Here is a 24,172-nt window from a genome sequence, read left to right as displayed (position 1 = left end):
AGTTTCCATCACTATCGTAGTATTATTATGGCTTGCAATTTTGGCACTCCTAAGGGGAATATTTATAGACTACTTGGGCAATTTACAATTATTCTCTCTTTATGTGCAATATTAGCTAATCGATTGCATATTAAAATAAGGAGTTTGTATGAATATTATGGCTTAAAATATTTGTGTTGCCAAAGTCAGTATAATACAAACACATGAACATCAATTTTTGCAGCATTTTTAGCAAACAGCCTGAAGTAATTCTTTACTTCATGAGACAGACAGGACTATAAATGGCAGTTTAGAGTCTAGATCGGTGTTCAGGTTTCAGGAAACCCCTTCCCTCTGCCTTTTTGACTTGATTTGTTTAAACCCCTCCTAGGCTTTTGACATGTATGTAGATGAATTGTTTGACATGGTTCATCTAGGGGGTTTTGTTTGTATTTGTTTTTTGAAGGTACTACTAATAAATCAAGGTGATATGTTAACTTAATACAGAGAAAATTGTATTTTTAATCCTAATCCCCAATATGACCATATGTTTTGGTTATAAGGACATAACAAAAAATGTTGATGGCCTAGTATAACCCATTCCTTCTTCTGGAAAAAGCATCACAATGAAGGAGTGTCCCTGGGTATAATTTTCATTTTTAGAAAAGTCACAGACTCCTTAAATGTGCAATGTGGTGGCCATTTTGTCTGAATTAGGGTGTTCTTTCTGAGTTTTTATTTTTTTCTTTGTTCTAATTTCCATCTCTAGATTTTCTCTTTTATGCATGCTAAATTTAAGTGTAAAAAAGAACCTCAAATCCAAAATAATAGATGGAAGACAGGAAAACATAGGCTGATTATTGCAAGACTGCATCATATATTACATAAAGACAGAGTCTCAGCAATTTATTTGGCTGTGTCTGGGTGCTTGCTTAGGGAGCTAGAGATCTATTCTTCCATTCTATCAACAGTTCTTGCTGTCAATTAATTAGAATATATATTCCTATTAATTCAAGAATGTGTGATGCCTTCTTTATGTACACTGCAAGCATTTCCGTGAAACTGCATCTGCCCTCAGTTACAACATGCAGCACTCCCACCCCTGAATTTTACTGTTTCTTTCCCAATCTCCATATTATATGCTTGCCAAACCGTATGGATGCTTTTTGGATTAGAAATGCATTCCTGCTTTAATCATATTTTAAAATGTTGAAATTTTAACTTGATCTCTTTACAAACATGGCTAAGTAAATCCCATATAACAGATCAGGAAATTAGGCCACCTGTGATCTGGCTATAATATGCAAACCAAATGGTTAAATATCTTTCAACAGTGGATTTCCCCCTGATGGGCATAACTATCTTAACAGAAACTAAAGACACATGTCCACTTCTGAAATAATCTCAACCTTTTGATAATAGAGGTGCTAAACCCATCCTCAATTATCTTCATCCTCAGACCTGCATTTCCTTATTGGATTCTATACCTCAGCTAATGGCATTTCAATACACCCTGTTGTCTCAGCTAGAACTCTTAAAGTCATCTTTGACTTATGTCCCTTATTTTCCATGTCCAATTGATCATCAGACCTGTCATTTCTCCCTCAGAAGTGTCCTCTGGCTAAAGTCCCTTTTCATCATCCTCATGGCCACTGGCTTAGACCCTCATCATTTTCGTTGGGAGTATTAATACAGCCTCCTATCTGATCTCCCTGGCATCTATCTTCCTCTTCTCCAGTCCATTCTTCACATAGACACTGGAATGATCTTTTGGAAAACAATTCTCATCAAGTTACTTCTCTCCTTCAAGACCTCAGCTGGAGTCCAATTGTTCACAGGATGAACTCTAAACCCCTACCTAGGCTGGGCCTACAAGGCTTTTGCAACTGGGCAATCAATTACTTCTTCAGTTACAGTTCTTGTTATTTTCTAGGTGGATCTCCTTTCTGGCTCCATTCCTAAACTTGCATATCAAACCCTTATGCTAATTAATTATGTTAATTAATGCCTTTGCAGATGCTTTCCTACTTCCTGAATGCTTCTTTTCTCCTTCACTACTGGACAAACTCTTACCTTTTAAGACCATGCTAATATCGCCTTCTCTTGAAGTCTTTCCTGACACCTATAGGTAAAATTATTCTTACCCTGCCCTGGACTTTCTCATCATGTTGGTGATACTTCTATTATAACATTCATGCTTTGTTTCTGATTACTTGTTAACAGATCTGGTTGTAAACTCTTGAGGGGAGAGGATTCTCCCAATATCTGATTCATGTTTGAATTTGCTAAGTAGAAGGACATTTAATAAATGCTGCATGCATGAATGAATGACTTATATTGATCTTATCCACATACTATAGTGCTTTGCAACCACACCAACTGATATTTTTACTTATGAGTGCTTCTACTATAACAGGATATATGCTTTCCTGAAAAATTCGATATTCTGCAAAAACAAAACAAAGCAAACACAAACAATAAGAAGAGCCCGTGAGGTAGACCACTCAAAACCTCAAATAATTTGTAATCAGAGCCCTAAGAAAAACAGTACTTGGTATCTGAGGTATTGTATCTCCCCGGAAGTCTCTTTACCGTGGCTGGAGATTGCCATAGTAGAAATTAATGGCAAACAGTAATAATAGAGTGGAGATGCTGATAGCACTTTGATTAGCTGGGGAAGGGGTTTGTGGAGATAATGTAGATGAAAATGGAGTGTGAGCCAATAGAGTGGTTGTTAAGGTGGGCATGGGTTGGTGCAACCTGCCACAATCCTAGGGTCTCTTTAGGAAGCTGCCTTTCTGGCAGGGGCTACCTTCCTTCTGTGGCTCTAGCTTCTTCATGGTCCCAGTTTCCACTGGGTGGTCCTCTGCTGGGGTTTTAGCTCCTACTAGACAGCCCTGGCTTCTGAGCTCTAGGAGCAACACCTCTTCTCCTGCCCCTTGGATGTGGTAGAGTTTCCTCCTATTGCTAATTTCTGCTCCATTATTTCTTGTCTGGCTTCTTAGCTCTTCACCCATCATATTACTATTTCCTTGTAATAAATTGCCTCTGCATGAAAGATCTAAAGTGTGTTTTTTTGACTCGACCCTAACTGATATGCTATTGAAAACAACCTAAAGTAAATTAGATATACCACAGGTTCCCATTGCCCAACTTGTAGGAAAAAATAAAAATTGCCATGTCTGTGTCCACCCTGTAAGAAGGTAATGCCACTCTATTGCCCTAATCGGGCATTGTGAATGTTAATGAGGTCTTGTGAATAATTCTGAAAGTATTAAGAAAGCCCATGAACTCTTTGCTAAGAATTAGGCACAGCCCCCCCCCAATCACAAATTTGAGCTTGGACATTCCTCTCATCTGCAGAAGAAGCTGTAGAACTATGCTGCTGCTGGTATTTGAGAACACAGTCTTGGTCTATGATGTTTAAAGGCTCATTTTTCTGGCTTTCTTTTAAGTAGATAATTAACAGAGGAAGTGAATGAAATGTCTTGCGAATTCCAAAATTTCCATTGCCTTTATTCTCAACCAATTCATAAGAAACAACAACGAAAATTTCAACTAAATCTGAAAGCAAGCCAGTTCCAAATTCTTTGAGGAGTGCTGAAATAAAAAATATAGCAACAATTTAAAAAGGAACAAGCTCTGTAAGTACACACTGTAAAGCCTTGTGCTAGCACCTCTTGCAAAAGATGATTTTTTATGTTTCCAGGAGAATAGGAGGATGGGAATCTTCTTGGTACCCCCATCTAACATCTGCTATTGCAACTAATCCAACCTTTATTGACAAAAAGGATTCTGAAGCCGTAATCACACAGGCTAAGGAAAGAATAATGCAGCTCTTTTGAGTCAGGATTAAGTTGTGTTGGTTGATGGGTATGGAAAAACAATATTATACTTGGCTTCTAAATAAATACTGCAGAGACCTCTTGTAAATCCTCCAGTAATTTTTTGTAATCCTTCACAAGTAGTAAAATCATTGCTATGAGGCAGACAGGAGAGGAATCCACAAATAAGACATCTGTTATTGTTATATCAATGATGATATATGCCCAACTCTGAAATAACAACATTTAACAAGAAATGGAACCTTATCCAAAATGAGATCTTACTCACTTCCATGACTTCATTTGCTACATTAATAAGAGTAAACTCAAGTTTATAATTGGGTGATCTTATCTATTAGCATTAGTAATATATCACAGGTATAGGGCTTTATATTTTAGATTAATGGAATTTAAAATGTTGGAAAAGTCCTATGCTAACATATAGCATGCATGGACAGATGAATGCAATGATAAATTACATAAACAGAAAAATATTAGGGCTGTTTGCCCTTTGCTCTATGTTTTTAGAGGAAATTTGTCCCCTTGTTCCATTTTCAGTTTATTTGTTACAAATTTAAGATGTTCTTACAACATATTAGAATGACAATGAAAAAATGCTGAGGCTTAGGATGTTTTCATAAGATATTCTTCCTAAATCTTAATATTTAAAGTGAATATTTAGAGAAATAATTTATTGTCTGAATCTAACACATTTTTCCAACATACAGATGAAAAATAAATTTTAAACTCTAAAGGCTATGCCACCCTTTGATTAGGAGAGTTTTTAAGAATCCCAAACCCCAAAATAGAACTTTAGCGATGGAATAAGCAATTATTTGCTAGCACAGAAATCAAAAGTATCTTAAATAGGCTCTTTTAAGATGCTTCAGATGATATCCAGAAATCTTTTGGTTTTGACTTTTTCATTGACTTCTTTTGACTCCTATACTTTACATCCTATTGAAACACACATTTGCTCAGCTCTCAAATTTGGAAGGAAGAAATTCCATATATTCCCTAGTTGCCTCTTAGTCCCATGCTCTGCAATGTATACAGAAGAGAAGTCCTTGCTTTTTCTGTGGATTTTCAGCTCAAACTCATTTTACTCCTTCTCCAGTCTTTGCTAAAGCTTGTGACTATGGTAGCCAAAGTTAGAATGTTGTATGATCCTGCTTAGAAAATAGGTGTTGGAGCCAAGTAGGAAGCATCTAGGCCTTTCAACATTTACCATCATGGACTATAATGAACTTTTTGAAATACTCTCTTTCTTGGGCCTCTGTGATACTCTTCTTTCCTGGCTCTTCTGCTTCTTTGGCCTGATCATTTCTTCTCAGTTTACTTTATTAGCTCTCATTCCTTTTCACTATCTTTGTATGTAGGGACTTCTAGAGCTCTGTCCCTGATCATCGTGTATACCTTTGTCATTATATCTACCATACTTGATGGCCCAAAGTAAATGACTGAGTGGCGCAAAAGAGTGGTATGGCAATTATTAGGTTAGGTGAGTCCCACTTAAGACTCACTATATTTCTAAAGCAGACTATATTATAGCATCATATTTAAGAGAAGAAATAATATTCTCTTTCTCTAAATCCATGAAGAATGGCCATTCTGGACTCTCATTAGGCCTTCTTTGTAAGCAACAATTTGGAGAAATGTGAGTTTTTTTCTTACTGTGTATATATATATGTTTCTTTTTTTTTTATTTCAAGAAAATATGAGTATAAACCTTTTGGTTGCATTTTATATCTTTGCCTCTCCCTAGCAAGAGTTAGAGATATGACTTCATCCTCCAAAATGCTCGCCACATCCCTCAGATGTGGGTTGACCCCCCCAACCCCCAAATCCCTGGTGGACACCATCACCATTTGAGCACCATAGTGTTAATCAGTCAGTACAAATTTGATGGCGAATACATGTGGATCCCATTCTTTCAATTAGCTTGAATTTTTTAAAAAAAGGGCATTTAATCATACTGAGTAGATTAATGGTATATATGATATAAAGCTATCTAACTATTAATGATATTAATCTGTAAGCTACTCGATAAATAAATTGTCTGCCTTCACCTTCCTCAGTTCTGTTGGGCCTATAGATACATGCAAGTGCTAAGGCCTTTCATCTGCAATCTAAGTCCTCCTATACCATTGGGCTCAGATCTTGACCCTGGAAAGAACATTAGGAGATTTTTGCCTCATCAGGGGGTGGGATCTAAAATTAGTCTTGCTTCTATAAGATCTCTAAGACTTGCTGTTCTAATGTTAGTTCTGGTTCTCATATATCCTCTAAGGTGAAGGTTTCTCCACATCTTTCTATGCAAGTCCAGTGAGTGCAAATAGGCATATCATAGGGTTTCATTTCTTGAACTTAAAAGACCATGGAAATATCCCTGGGTTTGCAGATAAACATTCCAAAATCCTGTAGGCACTGGCTTTCTGCTCTAGATTCCAGACCACTGGCAGATACCTTGCCTGTCTCTTGCCTGCCAACATTCTCAGGTGCTAGAATTTTTTCAGGTACCTCTACCTCCTAAATAGGGTCCTGATCCTCAAATAAACCGAAGCCTAAAAATGTGGCACTGTTGCACACTATGTTTGAGATCACAAAGTCCTCAGGGACCTGATGAACTCCTATTAATACAGGTGCTAATTTGAACTACTGCTGGACGGTAGTGGCCAGCTCTCCTATTGGGTCATCTTTCAATCAATCTGCTCCTGCTGACTCCTCTTTGCCTACCACCCACTAAATTCTTAGTGTGCTCCACAGACCAAGTTCTACAGATCTGATAATTTTTTCTGGTCTCAAGAGGCGAGATCAGCCTTAATGAGATAAAGTCATGCATTAATTTAAGTGTGTCTGATGGGCTAATTACTATCACCTCAAAATAATATTTATTGAACAAATAAAGATATTCTCTCACTCAGTGTAAGGAGACAGAGAACTGTAAGACCTTGTTTCTGTCCTCAAAGTGTTTGCATTTCAATTGGATACACACACACACACACACACACACAGCACAAGGCAATACAAATGCTAACTAAACCAACAAGAAGTGCCACAGAGGCTCAGATAAGAGAAAGATAATAATAATTCTGGGGTAGACAAGGAAGGCTTTATGCAGGAGGTGGGGGTCTGAGTATTGAAAAAAAAAGCAGAGACAGTTGTGTAGGGAGAAAGAAAACAGATAGCAAAGTTTGGAGAAACAAGATCACAAGCCTGAAGGCAGGCCAGCATCATTGGAACTGAGTATTTAGAAAGGGAATTGTGAGGAAAGATTTCTTGTATTTTTTTTTATGAGTCTCATTTGGAAGGGATAGGACTTCCTCAAGGTGACTGCAAAATGGGAAGAGCTTTCTGGCCTCTAAGCTTTGGGAGCCACATGTCATATTAGTGGCAGCCATCACTGCTGCCATCACTGAGAAAGAGTTGGCTCTACCAATGGTACCAAAAAGAAACCTGAGATGGGATGATTTCAGTTTAGTACATAATTCTTTTTTTTTTTTTTTTTTGAGTCCAGCGGCTTTTATTAGGTTTGTCTCCTATACCATGAATTCATAGGGAATAGATTCTGGCAGCTCAAGGTCCTTTCTTTGCTTCTCACAGGTGTGCTATACCTATTACGCCATGAATTCACAGGGAACAGGTCCCAACACCTCAGGCTCCTTTCTGTCGCTTCTCACAAAGTGTGAAACACCTATTATGCCATGAATTCATAAGGAATAGGTTCCAGCAGCTCGGGCTCCTTTCCATTGGTTCTCACAAAGTGTGCTTCTCTGGGTGGAGCAGGCTGTCGCTTCAGTTGAACCCAGGTACCTTTCTCTTTGGCTTCCTTCTTTTTCTGATCATTTTCCTTCACACGCTTCAGGAAGCTATCTCGGCTCTTAGAGTGCTTAATGTGCGCGATACGTACATTAATCCTCTTGGCAAGAATCTTGCCCTTAACTTGTTTATTTACAACAATTCCAGCAGCATGCTGGGTAACATTGTAGACTCTTCCAGTTTTGCCATGGTAACATTTGTGGGGCATGCCTTTTTGAACAGTACCCATTCCCTTGATGTCTACAATATCACCTTTCTTGTAGATTCGCATGTATGTGGCCAAAGGAACAACTCCATGTTTTCTAAAAGGCCTAGAGAACATGTATCGGGTGCCTCTCCTCTTTCCCTTTGTGTTCGTCATTTTGGCGAATTACTGGAAGATGGCGGCTCCGGCCGAAAGGAAGTGTACATAATTCTATAAAGGCAAACACTGACCCTTTCTCACTTCTACTCAAAACTCCAAGCTCCTCTGGGAGGCTTGCTTTTCCCAACAAGGGTACTCTTGTACATTGCAATTGCAGTTTGTATGTACTATAGAGAAATGGAGAAAGGGATTCGTCCTGGGTATGGTGCCTGCACTTTCCCTGATAAGAGAAAAATCAAATCTTGAATTTAGTACCATGAGCATGAAATGAGAGAAGAGAGAAAGTAAGAGGAAAGAAAGGAGGGAGAGAGAGGCCTTTCTGAGCTAGCTGGGAAGCAAACTGCTTAGTGTTATAAACTAAATCCGGTGCTTTAAGTTGGGTTTTGGAAACACAGAGGAGCTCTGGAAGTGTAGTGTCATGTATATGCTTAGTGAACTAGATGAAATGTGAAGCAATAAAGGTCTTTGTGCCTTTCTTCTCAATTTCTATGCCTCTTTCCTACCTGCCTCTGGCTCATCAGCCCTTGCTCAGCTACTCAATATTCTGTTACAGAGTCTCACTCATGTCTGTCCCTCCCAAAAAAGCATTCTAATTCAACATTTTCCCTTTCTACCTACCCCCTCCACAAGTCTTACCACCTAAAAAATGGTATTAACGTATGCCATTTATTGAATACTTAAGATATACTTGGCCGGGTGCGGTGGCTCATGCCTGTAATCCTAACACCCTAGGAGGCCGAGGCGGGAGGATCACTTGAGCTTAGGAGTTCGAGACCATCCTGAGCAAGAGTGAGACCCCTATCTCTACTATAAATAAAAAGAAATTAGCCAAACAACTAAAAATAGAAAAAAATTAGCCAGGCATGGTGGTGTGTGCCTGTAGTCCCAGCTACCCAGGAGGCTGAGGTAGGAGGATCGCTTGAGCCCAGGAGTTTGAGGTTGCTGTGAGCTAGGCTGATGCCTTGGCACTCTAGCCTGGGCAAGAGAGTGAGACTTTATCTAAGAAAAAAAAAAAGATATACCCAGCATGTACATTATTTCATCTAATGGAAGCATCAGCTCATAGAATATAAAATGACTAGTCCAGCTTCTCTGACCATCAATTTCCTCATTTATAGAATAGGCAGAAGTGCTTGCCTTATAGGTCAGTTTCAAGATTACAAAGAAGGAAACAGAGGCTCAGAAATTGAGGTCACACACAATGAAAATGTCCTGAGCCAGGGTTCGAACTCACAGGATCCGACAAAAGTTTGTGCTTATCTCCCTCTACTGTGCAACAGCATGAAGATTTCAAGATCTGGTTGTGGGGTAAGAGGCCTGAGACTTGGGAGTGTCTGGAATCACCAGATAAAATACGGATGTCAGTTAAGTTGGAATTTCAGGTAAACAATGAACAACTTTTTTTGTATATGTTTATACCAGATATCACATGGAACATGCTTACCTTCTAGTATTCATTGTTTACCTAAAATTTAAATTTCACTGGGTATTGTGTTGTCTTTTTCTCTTCTAAATATGGCAACCCTACCAGTACTCTATAAATTGCATCATGTAGACAACTGTTCAAGGGTAAGGAATGTGCTCTTTGAGGCTAAAAAGAAGTATTTATTATTATTTTTTTATTATTTCAGCATATTATGGGGGTACAAATGTTACGTATATTGCCTTTGCCCCCCCTCCCCCCTCGAGTCAGATCTTCAAGTGTGTCCATCCCCCAAACATTGCACATCTCACTCATGTTTATATATACCCATCCCCTCCTCCCCCCTCCCAACACCCCATAAATGTTATTCGTATATGTCCACTTAGGTGTTGGTCTGTTAATACCAATTTGCTGGTGAGTACATGTGGTGCTTGTTTTTCTATTCTTGAGATACTTCACTTAGTAGTATGGGTTCCAGCTCTATCCAGGAAAATACAAGAGGTGCTATATCACCATTGTTTCTTAAAGCTGAATAGTACTCCATGGTATACATATACCACATTTTATTAATCCACTCATGTATTGATGGGCACCTGGGTTGTTTCCACACCTTTGCGATTGTGAACTGTGCTGCTATAAACATTCAAGTGCAGGTGTCCCATTTGTAGAGTGTCATTTGATCTTTTGGGTAGATGTCCAGTAGTGGAATTGCTGGATCAAATGGTAGATCTACTTGTATTGCTTTAAGGTATCTCCATATTGCTTTCCACAGAGGCTGAACCAGTTTGCAGTCCCACCAGCAGTGTAGGAGTGTTCCTATTTTTTATCATTAAGTCATAGCCTGTTAGAAATGGAAAGTTGCTTAGAGGTCATCTAGTCTTCATTTTAGCAATGAATATAATAAAAATTAGGGTGGAGAAATGGCTTGCGCAAAGTCACAGTGCTTATAAAGAGCAGAGACAAGATTTGAAGTCAGCTCCATTGTCCTTGTTTAATGTTGAATCCTCGACATTCAGAGCAGATGAAAACGTTAGAAGGGACCTGAGGTTTGCTGGTGAAAGAAGCATGGTAGTCTCGTGCATTATAGGGATTTAATCAATATTTTGGTCAAAATGATGGTTTCATATTGATACTTTGCTCGGTACAATGCTTTACATGGAATAGGCACTGGCATTAATGCCTGTTGATAATGACGTGTGTCACACACATGTGCACGAGTATAACCATAAATGCACACACACACACACATTCATCCTTAGGCCTTGAGAGGATATACTGATATCTTTCAAGGGCATTATTAAATGTCTTTGGCAAATATGAACCTAACTCAAGTCAACCAATTTTTGATGTCCCTGAAGGCTATAGTAGCTAATAGAAAACCTAAGGCAGCATAACATCTAAACTAAAGGAAAGAAACATCTGTAGAGCTGTGCTATTCAAAACGGGTGCCACTAGCCACACATGGCTATTGAGCATGTAACAGGTGGCTAGTCCTAACTGAGATATGCCATAAATATAAATTACATATGAGATTTTAAAAACTTAGTACAAAAATATGGTAAAATATCATAATTTTTATATTACTTGCATTTTTACACACTTTTGATATTTTGGGTTCTATAAAATATATTATTAAAATAAACTTCACCTGTTTGGTTTTGCTTTTTTAGTATGACTACTAGAAAAATTTAAGTTATATAAGCATATCAGATTATATTTCTATTGGACAGCAGTATTCTAGAAGATTCACTAATTAACAGGGGGGGGAAGAGATTAGGTTACACACATACATACACACATCTTGCCATCGATCTATAATAGTATTGAACTCATTTATTTGTTTTACTGAAAATTTATGAAACTGTTTTGGAAAATGCAAACCATTTTGGAAATACAATGTATCTTTATACAGTTGGCTATTGGATTTTCCTTTCAGAACTCATCAAACATTTACTGATCTCAGGCTGCTTACCTCTTTGCGGCAAGCCACTTAGTCTGAGTGAATTAAATTCCTCAGTTTCCTCATCTGCGACCAAGAATCTCCAACCAAGAATCTCCAAAAGAAGAGACCTGTTCCTGTTCCCAACACCCATGAAACCCAAGACTGCCAGGACAATGAATAATGTGGCCCCATTGTTGCTGACAGATGGTAATCATTCACTTCTTAGTGTATGTTTTCTGAAATGCTTTTGAGTTCACGCCCCCATGGCGGCTGTTGCCATGGTTGTATGCTTTATGGCGTTAGCCCCAAGCCCCTTCGCCTTCCCAGAAAAGAGACAGCCTTGCTGCAAGTTTCACAATTGTAAAAATATTTTACTAGTCAGTGCCTTTGTAATCTCTTCTTGTATTTCCCATTAAAGTTGGGTAATTCATAGATCCAGACAATAAAAGCTATCAGATAGGGGAGGCACAATCTGATTCCATTTCATTACAAAGTGCCCTAAGAAAGTCTCCCGCATGGGGAATTTGCATTCTAAAGTCCTCTCTGGTTCTGGCAATGCTAAATTTCAAGCTCTTACCTTTGCTGTGGAGGTTCTTTTGCACTTTTTGGTTAGTGGCAAAGCCAGAATGTCTCCTTGTGATGTCAACTTATGCCTGATAGAAGAAAAGATGAATATTTTGGAGGATTTTCTTTTTTCCCATTTCAACCTCATCTTTGTTAGTGCATCTGCACTCCACCTGACCTTTTTTGGTTCTGTTTTTAATTCTCCTCATATACCAGCTTTTAGTGGAAACTGTGTGCTTTAAGTAATGAAGGTCAAATTTCTGAGCCCTTGTATGCTCGCCCAATGATTTCTAGCCCTCTTTAATCCTTCCCTACACCAACTGCTGCAGTAATGAGGGGCAAGGGGCGGCTGAGGATTGAGGTCATGGGCTTTCAGTTTGCAGTTATATATTTTGGTGGTGCTTACGTGGAACAGCTCCTCTCAGTTTCCTAGAAGTGAGTTAAAAAAAAAAAAGAAAGAAAGAAAGGAGAAAAGGAAAGAAACCACTGAATTCCTTGAAAGTGTATTGATATTGTTTGTGTGTGTGTTTTCCTGCCACATTGTGCATCGTTAGTAAAGAGAAGGTGAAGCTTTTGTAAGTCATAAAAAGAAATGTATCTAAGTGTATACAAAAAAACAATTAGGAAGAAACAGTGGTACTTTGCCCACTAGTATCAAAGTACAGGGGAGTTTCCTACTGACTAAAGAATTGTTGCAACTCCCACTTATGTTAAAGGCATTTTTTTTCCTGCCTATTCCTTCTCAGGACATTCATAGCATTAAAAACACCCTATCTTTAAATCTCTGCAAGTATATATACAGAATTCTACTCTAAAGATATTGTATTACTAATTCAGGACTCATTAAAATATTTGTAATTATTCTATCACCTTTATTGTAAAATAGAACCAATTTAAACTGTCAGTATGTAAGAGTCAGTCCTGAAAATCTTAATGGAAACTACATGTTGAATTACAGACCCTGTATAAAGCTGTTGTTATGGTTTAAGACTATAATATGTGAAAACTGCTATATTTGATGAAATGTCATGAAGGGATTTTTGACATTACTCATGAGATACTTTAATAAACATTTTCTCTCCTGGGATGGACAAATGGGGAAAAGGAAGAGAGGAAAAATAAACTTCATTTATTTGCTTCTGTGTTTGTTTATTCATTTACTTATTCATTGGCATTCAACAAATATTTATTGAGCACCTGGTTTATGCCAGGTATTCTGTTAAACACTGGAGATGTTCTGTTTACTGACAGCTAAATATTAATACAAAAAGTCGAGCAATTATTTAAACAATTTAGGCACTATTTTCTCTGTGTTTAATTATTAGTTTTTTAAAAAACTTTTCTTGTTATATGATAAGCACTCTACTCAGTCTCAGGGGCACATTGATATCAGCCTAAACTTTTTAAGGAGCTTACCTTTTATTAGGAGGATATTAGACAGATATCAAATACCTATAACACAAGAGTGCATGTGGCAAATGCCACAGAGACACATATAAACTGCAATGGAGGTACAATGATAGAAAAGATGACTTTCAACAGCAAAGGTATCACGCACCATACCAGGGAAAATTGCTAGAGGGAATGACATTTAAGTTAGACCTTGAGGGATCCTAACAGGTTTAGAGTAATGGAGAGCAACAAAGAGATTCTAGGAGGAGAGACTATCAAAAAGACATCACCAAGTCCAAATGGTATCTATGGCATATGATATAAAGTACTGAGACACAAAACCCCGTAGTTGAAAGGCCTTGAATGCAAGGCCCAAGAATTCGGACTGCATGTTGTAGGCATTATCGGAGATAAGACATGATGAAATAGTGGTTCTCCGCTTTTAGACAACTTTAATCTTGCAAATGCTGGGGTCATGTGATGAAGAGAAAAGTAGGCTTGTAGCAGAAAATATACTTCCAAGGCTTTATAGTTCTTGCTTTGCTTCTCATTTCACCCGCCTCTTTCTGTGCCAAGTTCTTTTCCAAGCTATTATGATTCTGAGCTTTTTAGAATCGTGCTGAAATTCTGTCAAAGCATTCACCTTAACAAGTGGATGACAGCAAAGCATCATCCTTTTAAAACGTTCCCCAAAGCCAACAGCTGTGTTCGCTTTGCACCTAGCCTGCACCATTGCATTCTGAGAGGCAATCCTCAAACATATTGGATGCGACTCTGAACTCGTAGGATTGTAAGGGCGAGTGGCACTGAAGTGAGTCAGCGTTCCTGTTACAGGGACTCCGTGCAGACACCAAGTGCCCCCTTGCAGCTGTGTTATGAGAACGGAACTCCCCCAAATTGCCAGCACTTACATGTAACGAGAGGAAATGAAAATAGTAAAATAGGAGCAGAGAGCGGGTGTCTAAGCGAGAAAACTTCTAAATGGTGAAATTCCAATCTTTTTTATAACTTTCTAAGAAACCCTCTTCCAGATTCTGTTCTGAAGAGCTATCAGATGAAAATGTTTGGAAAATGACTGTGGGCATGTATGTCAGGGGAGTGGTTTAATGCACACATTATGGCTCTAAATATTTAACTTGCATATATATTAATTTCAAAAAGTTACATATAAAACATGAATACATTTTTCTCATAAAAGTCCACTTGGTATGGAAGACTGCAGAGTAAAAAGTGGAAGCCCTTTTCCACCCTGAAGACTCCCTTCCCATCCTGTTCTGCTCTTGTCTACTCTCCTAAGAAGTTGCCACTGCTGTCAGTTTTTGATTTCTTCCAGACCTTTTTCCATGCATTTATACCCCTCCCCCACATACTGCTTTACTTTGTTGATTCATATACTATATATTATTCCACAACTTGCTTTTGCAGAATATTTCAGTTGCACACATGGAGTTACCTTATTTTTTTACTTGCTACATAGGTCTACACAATATACATTTGTATAGCTTATTAACCATTCCTTTATTGATGGGCATTTAGGATGTTTCCAGTTTTTTCACTATTAAAAACAATGCTATAATAATCATCTTCCTAACTCCCTTTGTGTATATGTGAGAATACTTCCTCAAGACAAATACCTAGAAGAGGACGTGCTGGGTCAAAGTTTATCCATATAAAAAAAGACAATAATAGGATATTTCCAATGCATTTATGTATGATTATTTTTTTAAAAAAATCTTTATTCTTTGGCAAAGATCTGTTCCAATGGAAATCCTGATTACAGTTGCCTATCAAAATCATCCCCAAAGTTCTTGATTTTTTTTTTTTCTCATTGTGCTCAAAGTCCACTCCAGAAGCAAAATTCTGTTTGTGATGAGATATGCCAATTACATGCATTTAGATATAGGTGCTGCCACTCTGTTTTCTGGTGCTGAGCACTAAAGATGGCTTTACAAGGCATAGTACAGCTTTACCAGATAAAATCACGCATGGGCTTGATAAAGTAGAGCATGAACTTCAAAGGTACATAAGACAATTAGTTAGGTAGGCATCTGTCTTTGGGTCATGTAGATTATTCAGAGCCCCATCTGAGCAACAGAAAAGCTGGATAAAACAAAAGCCCTTATTTTGAGTATCCAGGACTGTTTTCTTTTTCTGACATAGTTGTCAACAATGATATTTTACATTTTGTGTTTCTCAAATGATTTCCCAAGCACACTGTGCATTAAATACATATGCAAAAATTAGGGGAATTTGGTGTTAGCACCTTCATTTTTAAAAATCTTCATAGGGGAATTATTCAGAATGCCCAGCATATCTTAAAATATGAATTTTTATACAATAGATTATATGGTCTTTCAACAAGCTGCTTCCAGTGTTAGAGGGGAATAATCCAAAAATCCTGACTGAGTTTTGGAATTGAACCTGATGGGAATCTTAGCCAGAGCCCAGCTTACACGAAATGCATCCTCACTGTTGGTCAGTGGCCTTTATAATGTGGACATGGGAAAGACAGGTTGGGTATCCGGGCCATGCAGGTGGAAACAATTAAGATTCAAAAGCTATTTTGAAAACGAATTTGCTTTTCTCTTTATTCTCCACATAAAAAGTAGTGCTAAGGTTCCTAAAATCTCTCACCCACTCATTAAATAAATGTATTAGTAGAACGTTTGAGGTTTTATTGCTTATGATTTAAAATCTACCTTAGATAGCATATGGAATATGTATATACATACATCTATAAACACACATAGATGGTCAAATCTGTGTTTCACATCAAACATCTACTGTATGTTTCACTAGAGAGACAAGACCCATGTGTTTTGCAGAAGCTTTTAAAGCTGTTTCATTTATTTTATTAGCCTTTAATGAATGTAATTAGAACCCAAGTAATTAAATGCAATTGTGCTCAGTATGTTCCTGTTGTAAATTGCCCTAAACAATGTGCATCGTGTGAACAAATTTGTGGGATTAATCGAGGATAGATAATGTTTTTGGATAGTATTTCACACTAAACGGCCGCAGAGAGAAACAAAGAAGCTGGCGCAGTGTCATTAATCTTAGTCAACTGGCAGCTCTGGTGTAATTTGCATGACTTAGACAGTGACACAGGATGAGGCTTGCTTGGGATGGGTGTTAGATCACTATGATACATATGTATTTACTCCCCTTTAGTCTCCTGATTTATAGGCAGAAAGAAGTTTGTATGTGGAAATGGATAAAAACAACAGTGTTAATGGAAGGAGTTGTAGATTACCCGAATTATTACTGGCAATATACATGTTCCTTTGTTTTCATATTGAGCATTTCTGTTTTATGGACGTTAAAAACACATCTGTGAATCCCTGTCAAGATAGAGAAAAACAGTAGATATATTGCGGCTGGATGGTGGGATACCAGTAGAAGTTTGGCTTCCCCCAACCGCCCCCCCCCCGCCCCCCGTTTCTATATCTGATATACATTGATTCATTGCTTGAGGAACCTAACCCTTTCAGGAGAGGCGCTTTTGAATTGTATTACAGAAAATCTTCAAGCTCCACTTAGGATGAAAATATCATTTGGAAATAAGCGTTTGGAAACATGGATAGCAATCGCAAATGTTTTCTTTTTTCATGGTAAGATGTAGAATGCAACTCTGAATTACAGAAACTATTAGATAAGACATTCAAAGAAAAGCACACAAATTGAGCTTCAAATGTCATAACAGATGACAAATAAAAGGTAAATGAATTTGAGGAGTTTTGAACTGAAATGACCATGACCTCGTGACCTAACGGACATGCTAATCTTAGCTTGCACAAGTGTATCTGACATTTATGAGCAGTTGGCCCAGGCCATTGTGTTCTTTTTCTTCTGATAGAGATAAAGTTGCTTTCAAAATTACCTATAATGCAGCCAAATAATTTTGAGGGCAACACATAAAGCTATATTGTCTTTGCAAATGCAGTGATTACACACAAGCTATATTTAAATATTTGAGAGGAAATCTTATGCACAAAGAGGTGCATCAACTCTAAAGTATGAAGAGAATATTTGTTAACCAAAGAATTACATTTCCCAGTAAATTTTAGGTTGAATTTTATGCCGTCTTTTTTTTTGCACATGTTATATTTTGATATTAGTTTCCTTCTATTTTTTCAAAAATTATATAGCTTATCTTTCTAAAATTCAAATAAAGCCAAAAACTTTAGTGAGCTTTACCCTCAGCGAAAGAAGACTTTCCTTGCGTTAGCAAATGTATAGTTTTGAATAAAACTTGCTGGACCACAGAAACTTAGTCTCTTTTTTCCCTTTCTCTCTTACATCTAGGTAGGCACCGTGGTGTGTGTGTGTGTGTGCATGTGGGGGGTGTGTGTGTATTTATGAGAAAATACCTCATTTTACATTCTTATTTCAAGAACATTTAAAACAACAAAATAATTAAAAATTTATGAGCATAACTGACTCCTATTAATATGCCATTGACCTATACACCCCTTTTCAACATTTAAAGACTTAAGACAGCAGTATCTAATATGAGGGCAGGCATATCGATATAGCATTAAAATGAATCATTTAATCCAATGCCTAAAAATGATCATGTTAATGCAAAAACTAGTATGGCAGCACAGCTATAGTTAAAATGATAAAGGACATCGTGAAGTTCAAATATTAGACAAATCTGTTGGAATGAGAAGAAATACACAGTTTAGTATTATAGTCATGCTTGTTGTTCCAGACTGTCTGGACATTGGGATGAGGGAAGGGAAATGTTGCCTATGTAGTTCACTCTTTTTTCTATGAATATTATTGTCACTGGAGAACAATTTGCTTAAACAGATCAAAAGGCAGAATTATATATATCCATCCCAGGCAGAATTATTGTTCTAAAAAGGATGTAAACTGGTGGATCCTCAACTAGGCATTGTAACTGGTCATCACATGACTCAGTCAGTGTGTTATATGAGTGATCACTATCATTTCTATGTGCTTTCTTGTCCAAGTCAAAAATACATGTGGGGCAGAAGTAATTTTTCCATAGTACTAGGAGAGAAGAATTTCTACTCAGTTGCACAGGGTAAATGAAAGTAATTTACAGAAAGTCTTTGTTGGTATTATTTTGGTATGCAGTCCAGGACATGATTAGAAGAACCTATACATGCCAGATATGCCATTAATTGCTGTGTCAAGTCTACAATGGAATCATGATTGATGCTGCAAGGTTGCAGAATCTGACTTCCCTAAGAGCATCCACTATCTTTTTGTACATATTGTAACATTCTGCTTTAAAATTTATACAGCAATGTAACTACTATTGACTTAAATCTTACAAATTGTCTTTACAATCCATGAGTTGTTTCTGAAATCAAGCCTCCAAAGACACATCGAATACAGACATTTGGGAGAAAAAATTATTTTTAAAAAATTGGAGTTACATTTACATGAAGACTATTGTTATGGAGACTTAAAAAAATGAAGACACAATTAAAGCTATTGAGGTATCTGTACTATAAAACTCCTATCAAGATACTGAGAAAAAGAGATAAGCCCATAGAATTCATTCATTATAAACAAGTGGGTTTGTTTGTAAAAGAGGTCACAAATTTTTAGATAAAATCCAGAAAATAATTGTTTTGAAATTCACTTTTTTTTTTTTTACTTATGGTCTCTATAGCTCCTTAAACTTTCTGCCTCTTAATATTACTTCAAAAGAATGTGGATATATGCATACGAGAATGGAAATGCATTTCTAGAGGCCAGTGTTCGATGGAATGATCTTTGAATCGAATCTCTTAATGTGTCCTTGCTGATGTATGGCAGAGGTGCCTTGGACTAAGTCTAAAACTGGGTTTCACATATTACCTTTTCTGTGTACAAGATGTGTGATTTTAGGCAACTCTCATATTTTCTTATCCCTCATGAAGGAATGATAAGACTGAGGTTAAACCAGATATTTGGACAAGGCATTTTAGCTGGACTCAGAGCCCAAGACTTAGAAGCTACATGTGCTTGAGGAGCATGCTTTCTCCCCTAACATGTCTATTGCATTTAGAGCTTGAATGCTTCCAAGAGTGGCTTTCAAGAGTAGCTGAGCTACTAGTGAGGGTAAGACATCTGTGGTGACCAATAAGCATGTAACAGCTGAACACTATGGGAGTTTGTCAGGACTAGGTATGCGTTCAGGGAAGGAGGGAAGCTCATTTCCACGTGAACATTTAGGGACTCAGACTACTTTTATTTTGTGGCTCTGTCATCTCCACTGTCCTTATTAGCATCTGAAACTGGTCAGCAGAAAGGGATATTACATAAAGAATCACACAAGGGAGGCTATTATGGACTAGGTCTTCATCACTTCTGCTCTGATTCCAGTGGCGAGAAGTTGGTCATGAGATCAAGCCCTAAATTCATGAGGGCCTGAGAAATGTTGTCTACTAAATGATTGAAGAAAAGTTAAATGGATTTAATGAATAGCAGTGGTTCCTGCACCAAGCAATACCCTTTTTGCTACATGTCTACATACCTGCATTGATAAATTTACATTGGGGTGGGGTAGTCTTTTGAATGAAAATGGATCTTGGATCTGAGCCTGCCATTCTCAATCCCCAAATAAGCTCAAAGATTATTAAAACACATCTGATGAACTGTGGAGGCTCAGATCAAGACTATTTTAGAGAGGACAATGGACTCCTTCAGAGAAACCTCTGTGAGGAGCTCAGATCTAGAAGCCAGAAACTTTTGCTATTAGAATCAGAATCACAGGTCCTCACCAGAGCAGCTCTTTCCATTTCCACATGTGCAGTCCTCGTCCTCCGGGCTCGGCGGTGGCACCAGTGGGCTGGAGCTGGGGCTGGGTCATTTTGGTATCAGGCATATATTGCTAGATTTAGTCATGCCATGGACCTCTTGCTATAGAGTGAATGGGAAGTGGGGCTCAGGGGTCTTGGAACTAGGACTACTAATGTACATTAACATAATTTGAATCCATACACAAGTAAGTGTTGGGAATACACTTTATCCTTAGAAACCATTAAGTAACTGGAAAAATATAAAATTTTAACAGATTATTTGCAATGATTGTTTTCAATAATATATAAGATTTCTAAAATGCGATTTAAGCAATATTTTATAATTTGTGGTGTGTGTGTATATGTAAGTCTATATAGAAAACTATGTAAAATTGGTCCCCAATTTATAAGGGAGCCCATTTTTAAAAGTTCATTCTTGGCATGCCAAAGCATGAAGGGAGGGTAATAAATGCTTGCACCATGCTCAGCACACAAGAAGTGCTCAAAAATAACTCTCTTTTATTGAACAGCTATAGTGCACAAATTGCTTCAGATAGCTTCTTTCATGTAAGCCTCTAAACAACCTGTGAAGTAAATATGAGTACTCTCATTTTACAGATGAAGAAATAAGCTGAAATATCTAGTAAACTGCACAAGGTGCCAGCGCTATGGAGCAGCAGAGCCAGGATTAAAATTCTGTCACTCATAATCCAAAGATGGACTTACAACTATTACACTATGTGGGTTGGTGAATGAATATGGACTCGCATGAGGCCAGAAATGTCTGCCCAGAGGAGCAGACTGAGTCTGGCAGATGTTGTAGGACTAGCTGGGCAAGCGATCAAGTCCAGCAGTGGCCCCAGGCCCAATCAGGCAACAGAGAGTAACAGAAATGCAGTTAGACCGTGATCCAGGCAGAAACACAGCAAGATACTTAACCTCTCTGGGTCTCAGGGTCCTCATTCATAAAGTGGGGATAACAAGACTGTCTACCTCTAACAGATGTTGTAAAAGGTTAAATGAATTCAGCACAGTGGACAATAATGCTTAGTATTTATTAAACAATCTTTAATTCCCCTTCATGTTCTATAATTTTTTTTTTGATGTAAGACTATTAAGAATTTACAGTGAGGTTTGCAAGTTCTAAGGGGGAATGCTAGACAGACGCATCATCAAAGTTGCATCCTGGGACAATTCTCTGTTTCAAGTGGAACAAGGACAAATTGCGTGAAGATGGGGGTGATGGTGGACATGGTAGTAGTCCATCGCTGATGACCAGAGGCAGGACTCAGAGTCCCTTGGGGTCATGATTTCTGGCAGGAGATTTGCACTTACAAGTAAGGGCAAAGATAGCATTAAACAAACAGGGCAGGGTCATGATATTTGCAGCACCAGGGAGAGCTCCCAGGGTTTTCCTACTCTGCAGAAGGAAGGAAAGCAGTAGTTTCCCTTTAACCCACTGGCACTCTGGTCTTCTCTGGTTAGGTTCACCCTTGAGGCACAAACTTTTTAGTTGTTTAAGTGCTGAGGTCTGTTAAGGAAATTCCTGACGCAAGAAGAAAAAGATTGCCATTTTCATTAATTTAGGAGCACTTAAGACCTGTCTGATATTGAGGCCACATCATCTCCATGGGTTTGTGCTTAGATGGCATTTGAACCCCTTACGTACTCTGTGACAAGTGATTCCTGAGACTGTGTTTTCATTGCTCCAGTATCTCCCCAAAATACCATTAGGGGTCCCAGCAACATAAGCATCGACAAACAAGATTACTTTCCCTCTTCCTTATTTTATGCTTTTTGGAGCATGTGGGCCCCAAAATATTAACTGGAGAGAGGATCAGAAGCTTATAGGAAAATTTCGCTCTACATGAAGGCAAATTTAGTACATTTTAGTACACATTTTCCCAGAGGGAAAAAGATTTACATGGTGGTTTCAGTACCAGTAAATCTAGATAAAACCTATTTGACCTATAATCCAGTTTAATGATCATTTTCCATGTTTCTGTCCTGAGTTCCTTAGCACCAATGCGGGACAGCAGTGACAAATGAACACACGTCCCATCCCTTCCCCATCAGGCTCTAGAAAACAAACAGCTCCCTGGTTGGATAGCTCTGGTTGGTTGTGGGAGGAGCATTTGCCCACATCTTGATTTTCCCGTCATTAAGAGTTCCGCTTCCATTTCCTCTCGCCCATGAGGAAGAGACAGTAAAACAAGTAGCCCTGACAACTTTGCAGTGGCTAATTCTGTGTTAGCCATTGCTTTCTAGAGGGCAGTCTTAAGTATGCAGTTCCTATTTCCAGGCATATTAAACTTTTACACAATGTAGGCCTGCCTTTGGTACGAAACTAAAGCAGTCTTGTTATTTACAAATAAGAAAATATGTTTGTAGTTAGAAATAATAATATTTTTTTTTTCGATTTGTGTAGAGGAGGTAGCTCTTTTGAATTAGCTGTTCTGAATTTGCAAATGCTTGTCAGTAACAGGTTACTTTGTGACCAGCAATCCTTCCCTCTCACAGCTTTCTCTTTTCTTAACTTCCAAAATCCTGATTTCCTTTTTTATTTATTTATTTATTTATTTATTTATTTATTTATTTATTTATTTATTTATTTAATCATATTATGGAGGTACAAATATTGTTAGGGTTACAAATATTGCCCCTGTCCCCCTTCCTTCCCCCCGATGTGTCCAATCCCCTGGTGGTGTGCATCACACACGTTATGGAAGCATACACCCCTTTCCTCCTCCCCCCTACGGCCTACCCACCACCCGATAAAAAGTTTTGTTCTGATTTTTTGTGTGTGTGACATTTTGGTTACATTGTATATCTTTGCTTCTTCCTAAGAAGGGTTAGAGTTATGCCCTTCCCCTCCGAAATACTCATAGTTGCCACCTCCCTAAGATTGGGTCGGTCCCCCCCCATCCCTGGTGATTTCCTTTTTATCGTACAGGAGATTCTATCTTGGATTTGTTTATAAGCTTTTCTTAGCATTAGGTATTGCAGTTCCTCAATACCTAATTAAAATTACCCCTCTCTTTTTCTGTGTTCCTTCCTGGTGAGCTGGTCTACCCCCATATCACCAATTGCTTTTTTTTTTATAACCAAATGTCTCCCACGTTTGTATCTCCAGCCCAGACCTCTCTCCCAGGCTTAATATCCATATATCAAACTGTACACTCTGTGTTCCCAAGTGGTTTTATCAAGAGCACCTCAACCTGAAGGCATCCAGGACAATTCAGAATCCAGCCCTCCCCCTGGACTGCTCCTTTTCCAGTGTCCTCTATCTCAGTGGACCTGTAAGCAGGGGGCATAAAAAGCCAGAGATCATCCTGGACACTTCACTTTCCTTTTCCCTCATTATCCAATTCATTTTGAATTCTGTCAATTAGACCTCCTAAATGTGATTCTTAGATTCCACACTTCTTTCCCTCTCTATTGTCAACTCCCCAGTAGTTCTGGTACATACTCTGTCAGCCTGCACTTCCACCCCAAAATCTCATGTGATAATAATTATTTTTCCATATTGCACTTACAATGGCCTTTTTGAAGCACACAGCTTCTCAAGACTCCACCTGCTCAAAACCATTCGATGGCTTTTCACTGCTCTTGAGATGAAGAGCAACATCCTAAGCAGGCATTACAAGGCCCTGTACTTGCCTCCAGTCTTGCTACACACAACACACACTCTTTTATACTTAAGAAATTCCATTTTCCACCTGCCTCGGGATCTTCTCAAAATAGGATTCCCTCTTCCTCCAGCTCATATTTTGCCTAATTATCTCCTACTTGCTCTTAACATTCAGCTTAAATAACAGGTTCTCATGGAAGTCTTTGTAATACCCTAGTCTAGATACAGTCTCTAGATTATAGGTTCTTTGATGATAGACACCATATCTATTTGGACCATATACTGTATTTCCAGGAAGGATAGAGTAGGGTGACTGGCACAAAGTAGTTGTTCAATAAATACCTACTGAGAGGATGAAACAGCTTTGGGCAGGATTATGTTTGTCTGTCATTGTTGTTTCAGTCCTATAGATCAAAAAATTATTTTTGTCTTCAAAAGATTCATATCTTTTACTTACTTTTCTCCTGAATTAT

At 38.1% G+C, this 24,172-nt stretch overlaps 1 protein-coding gene across 1 annotated transcript; it reads right to left on the bottom strand.

Moving 5' to 3' along the window:
• Positions 1-7,291: 7,291 nt before the first annotated feature.
• LOC105872400 (large ribosomal subunit protein eL21-like) lies at positions 7,292-8,035 on the bottom strand. The gene has a single exon (XM_076004234.1). It carries the CDS (start codon positions 7,981-7,983, stop codon positions 7,501-7,503), a length of 483 nt encoding a protein of 160 aa, XP_075860349.1. The 5' UTR covers positions 7,984-8,035; the 3' UTR covers positions 7,292-7,500.
• Between the last annotated feature and the right edge of the window lie 16,137 nt (positions 8,036-24,172).

Source organism: Microcebus murinus, chromosome 6 (genome assembly GCF_040939455.1).
Source record: "Microcebus murinus isolate Inina chromosome 6, M.murinus_Inina_mat1.0, whole genome shotgun sequence".
In the NCBI taxonomy this organism is placed as follows: Eukaryota; Metazoa; Chordata; class Mammalia; order Primates; family Cheirogaleidae; genus Microcebus; species Microcebus murinus.
The sequence above is the reverse complement of the archived record's forward strand: the minus strand, read 5'-3'. Positions and strand labels throughout refer to the sequence as shown.

Excerpts from the sequence above, each read along its gene's own strand:
- LOC105872400 (XM_076004234.1), bottom strand. The coding sequence starts at position 7,983 with ATGACGAACACAAAGGGAAAGAGGAGAGGCACCCGATACATGTTCTCT.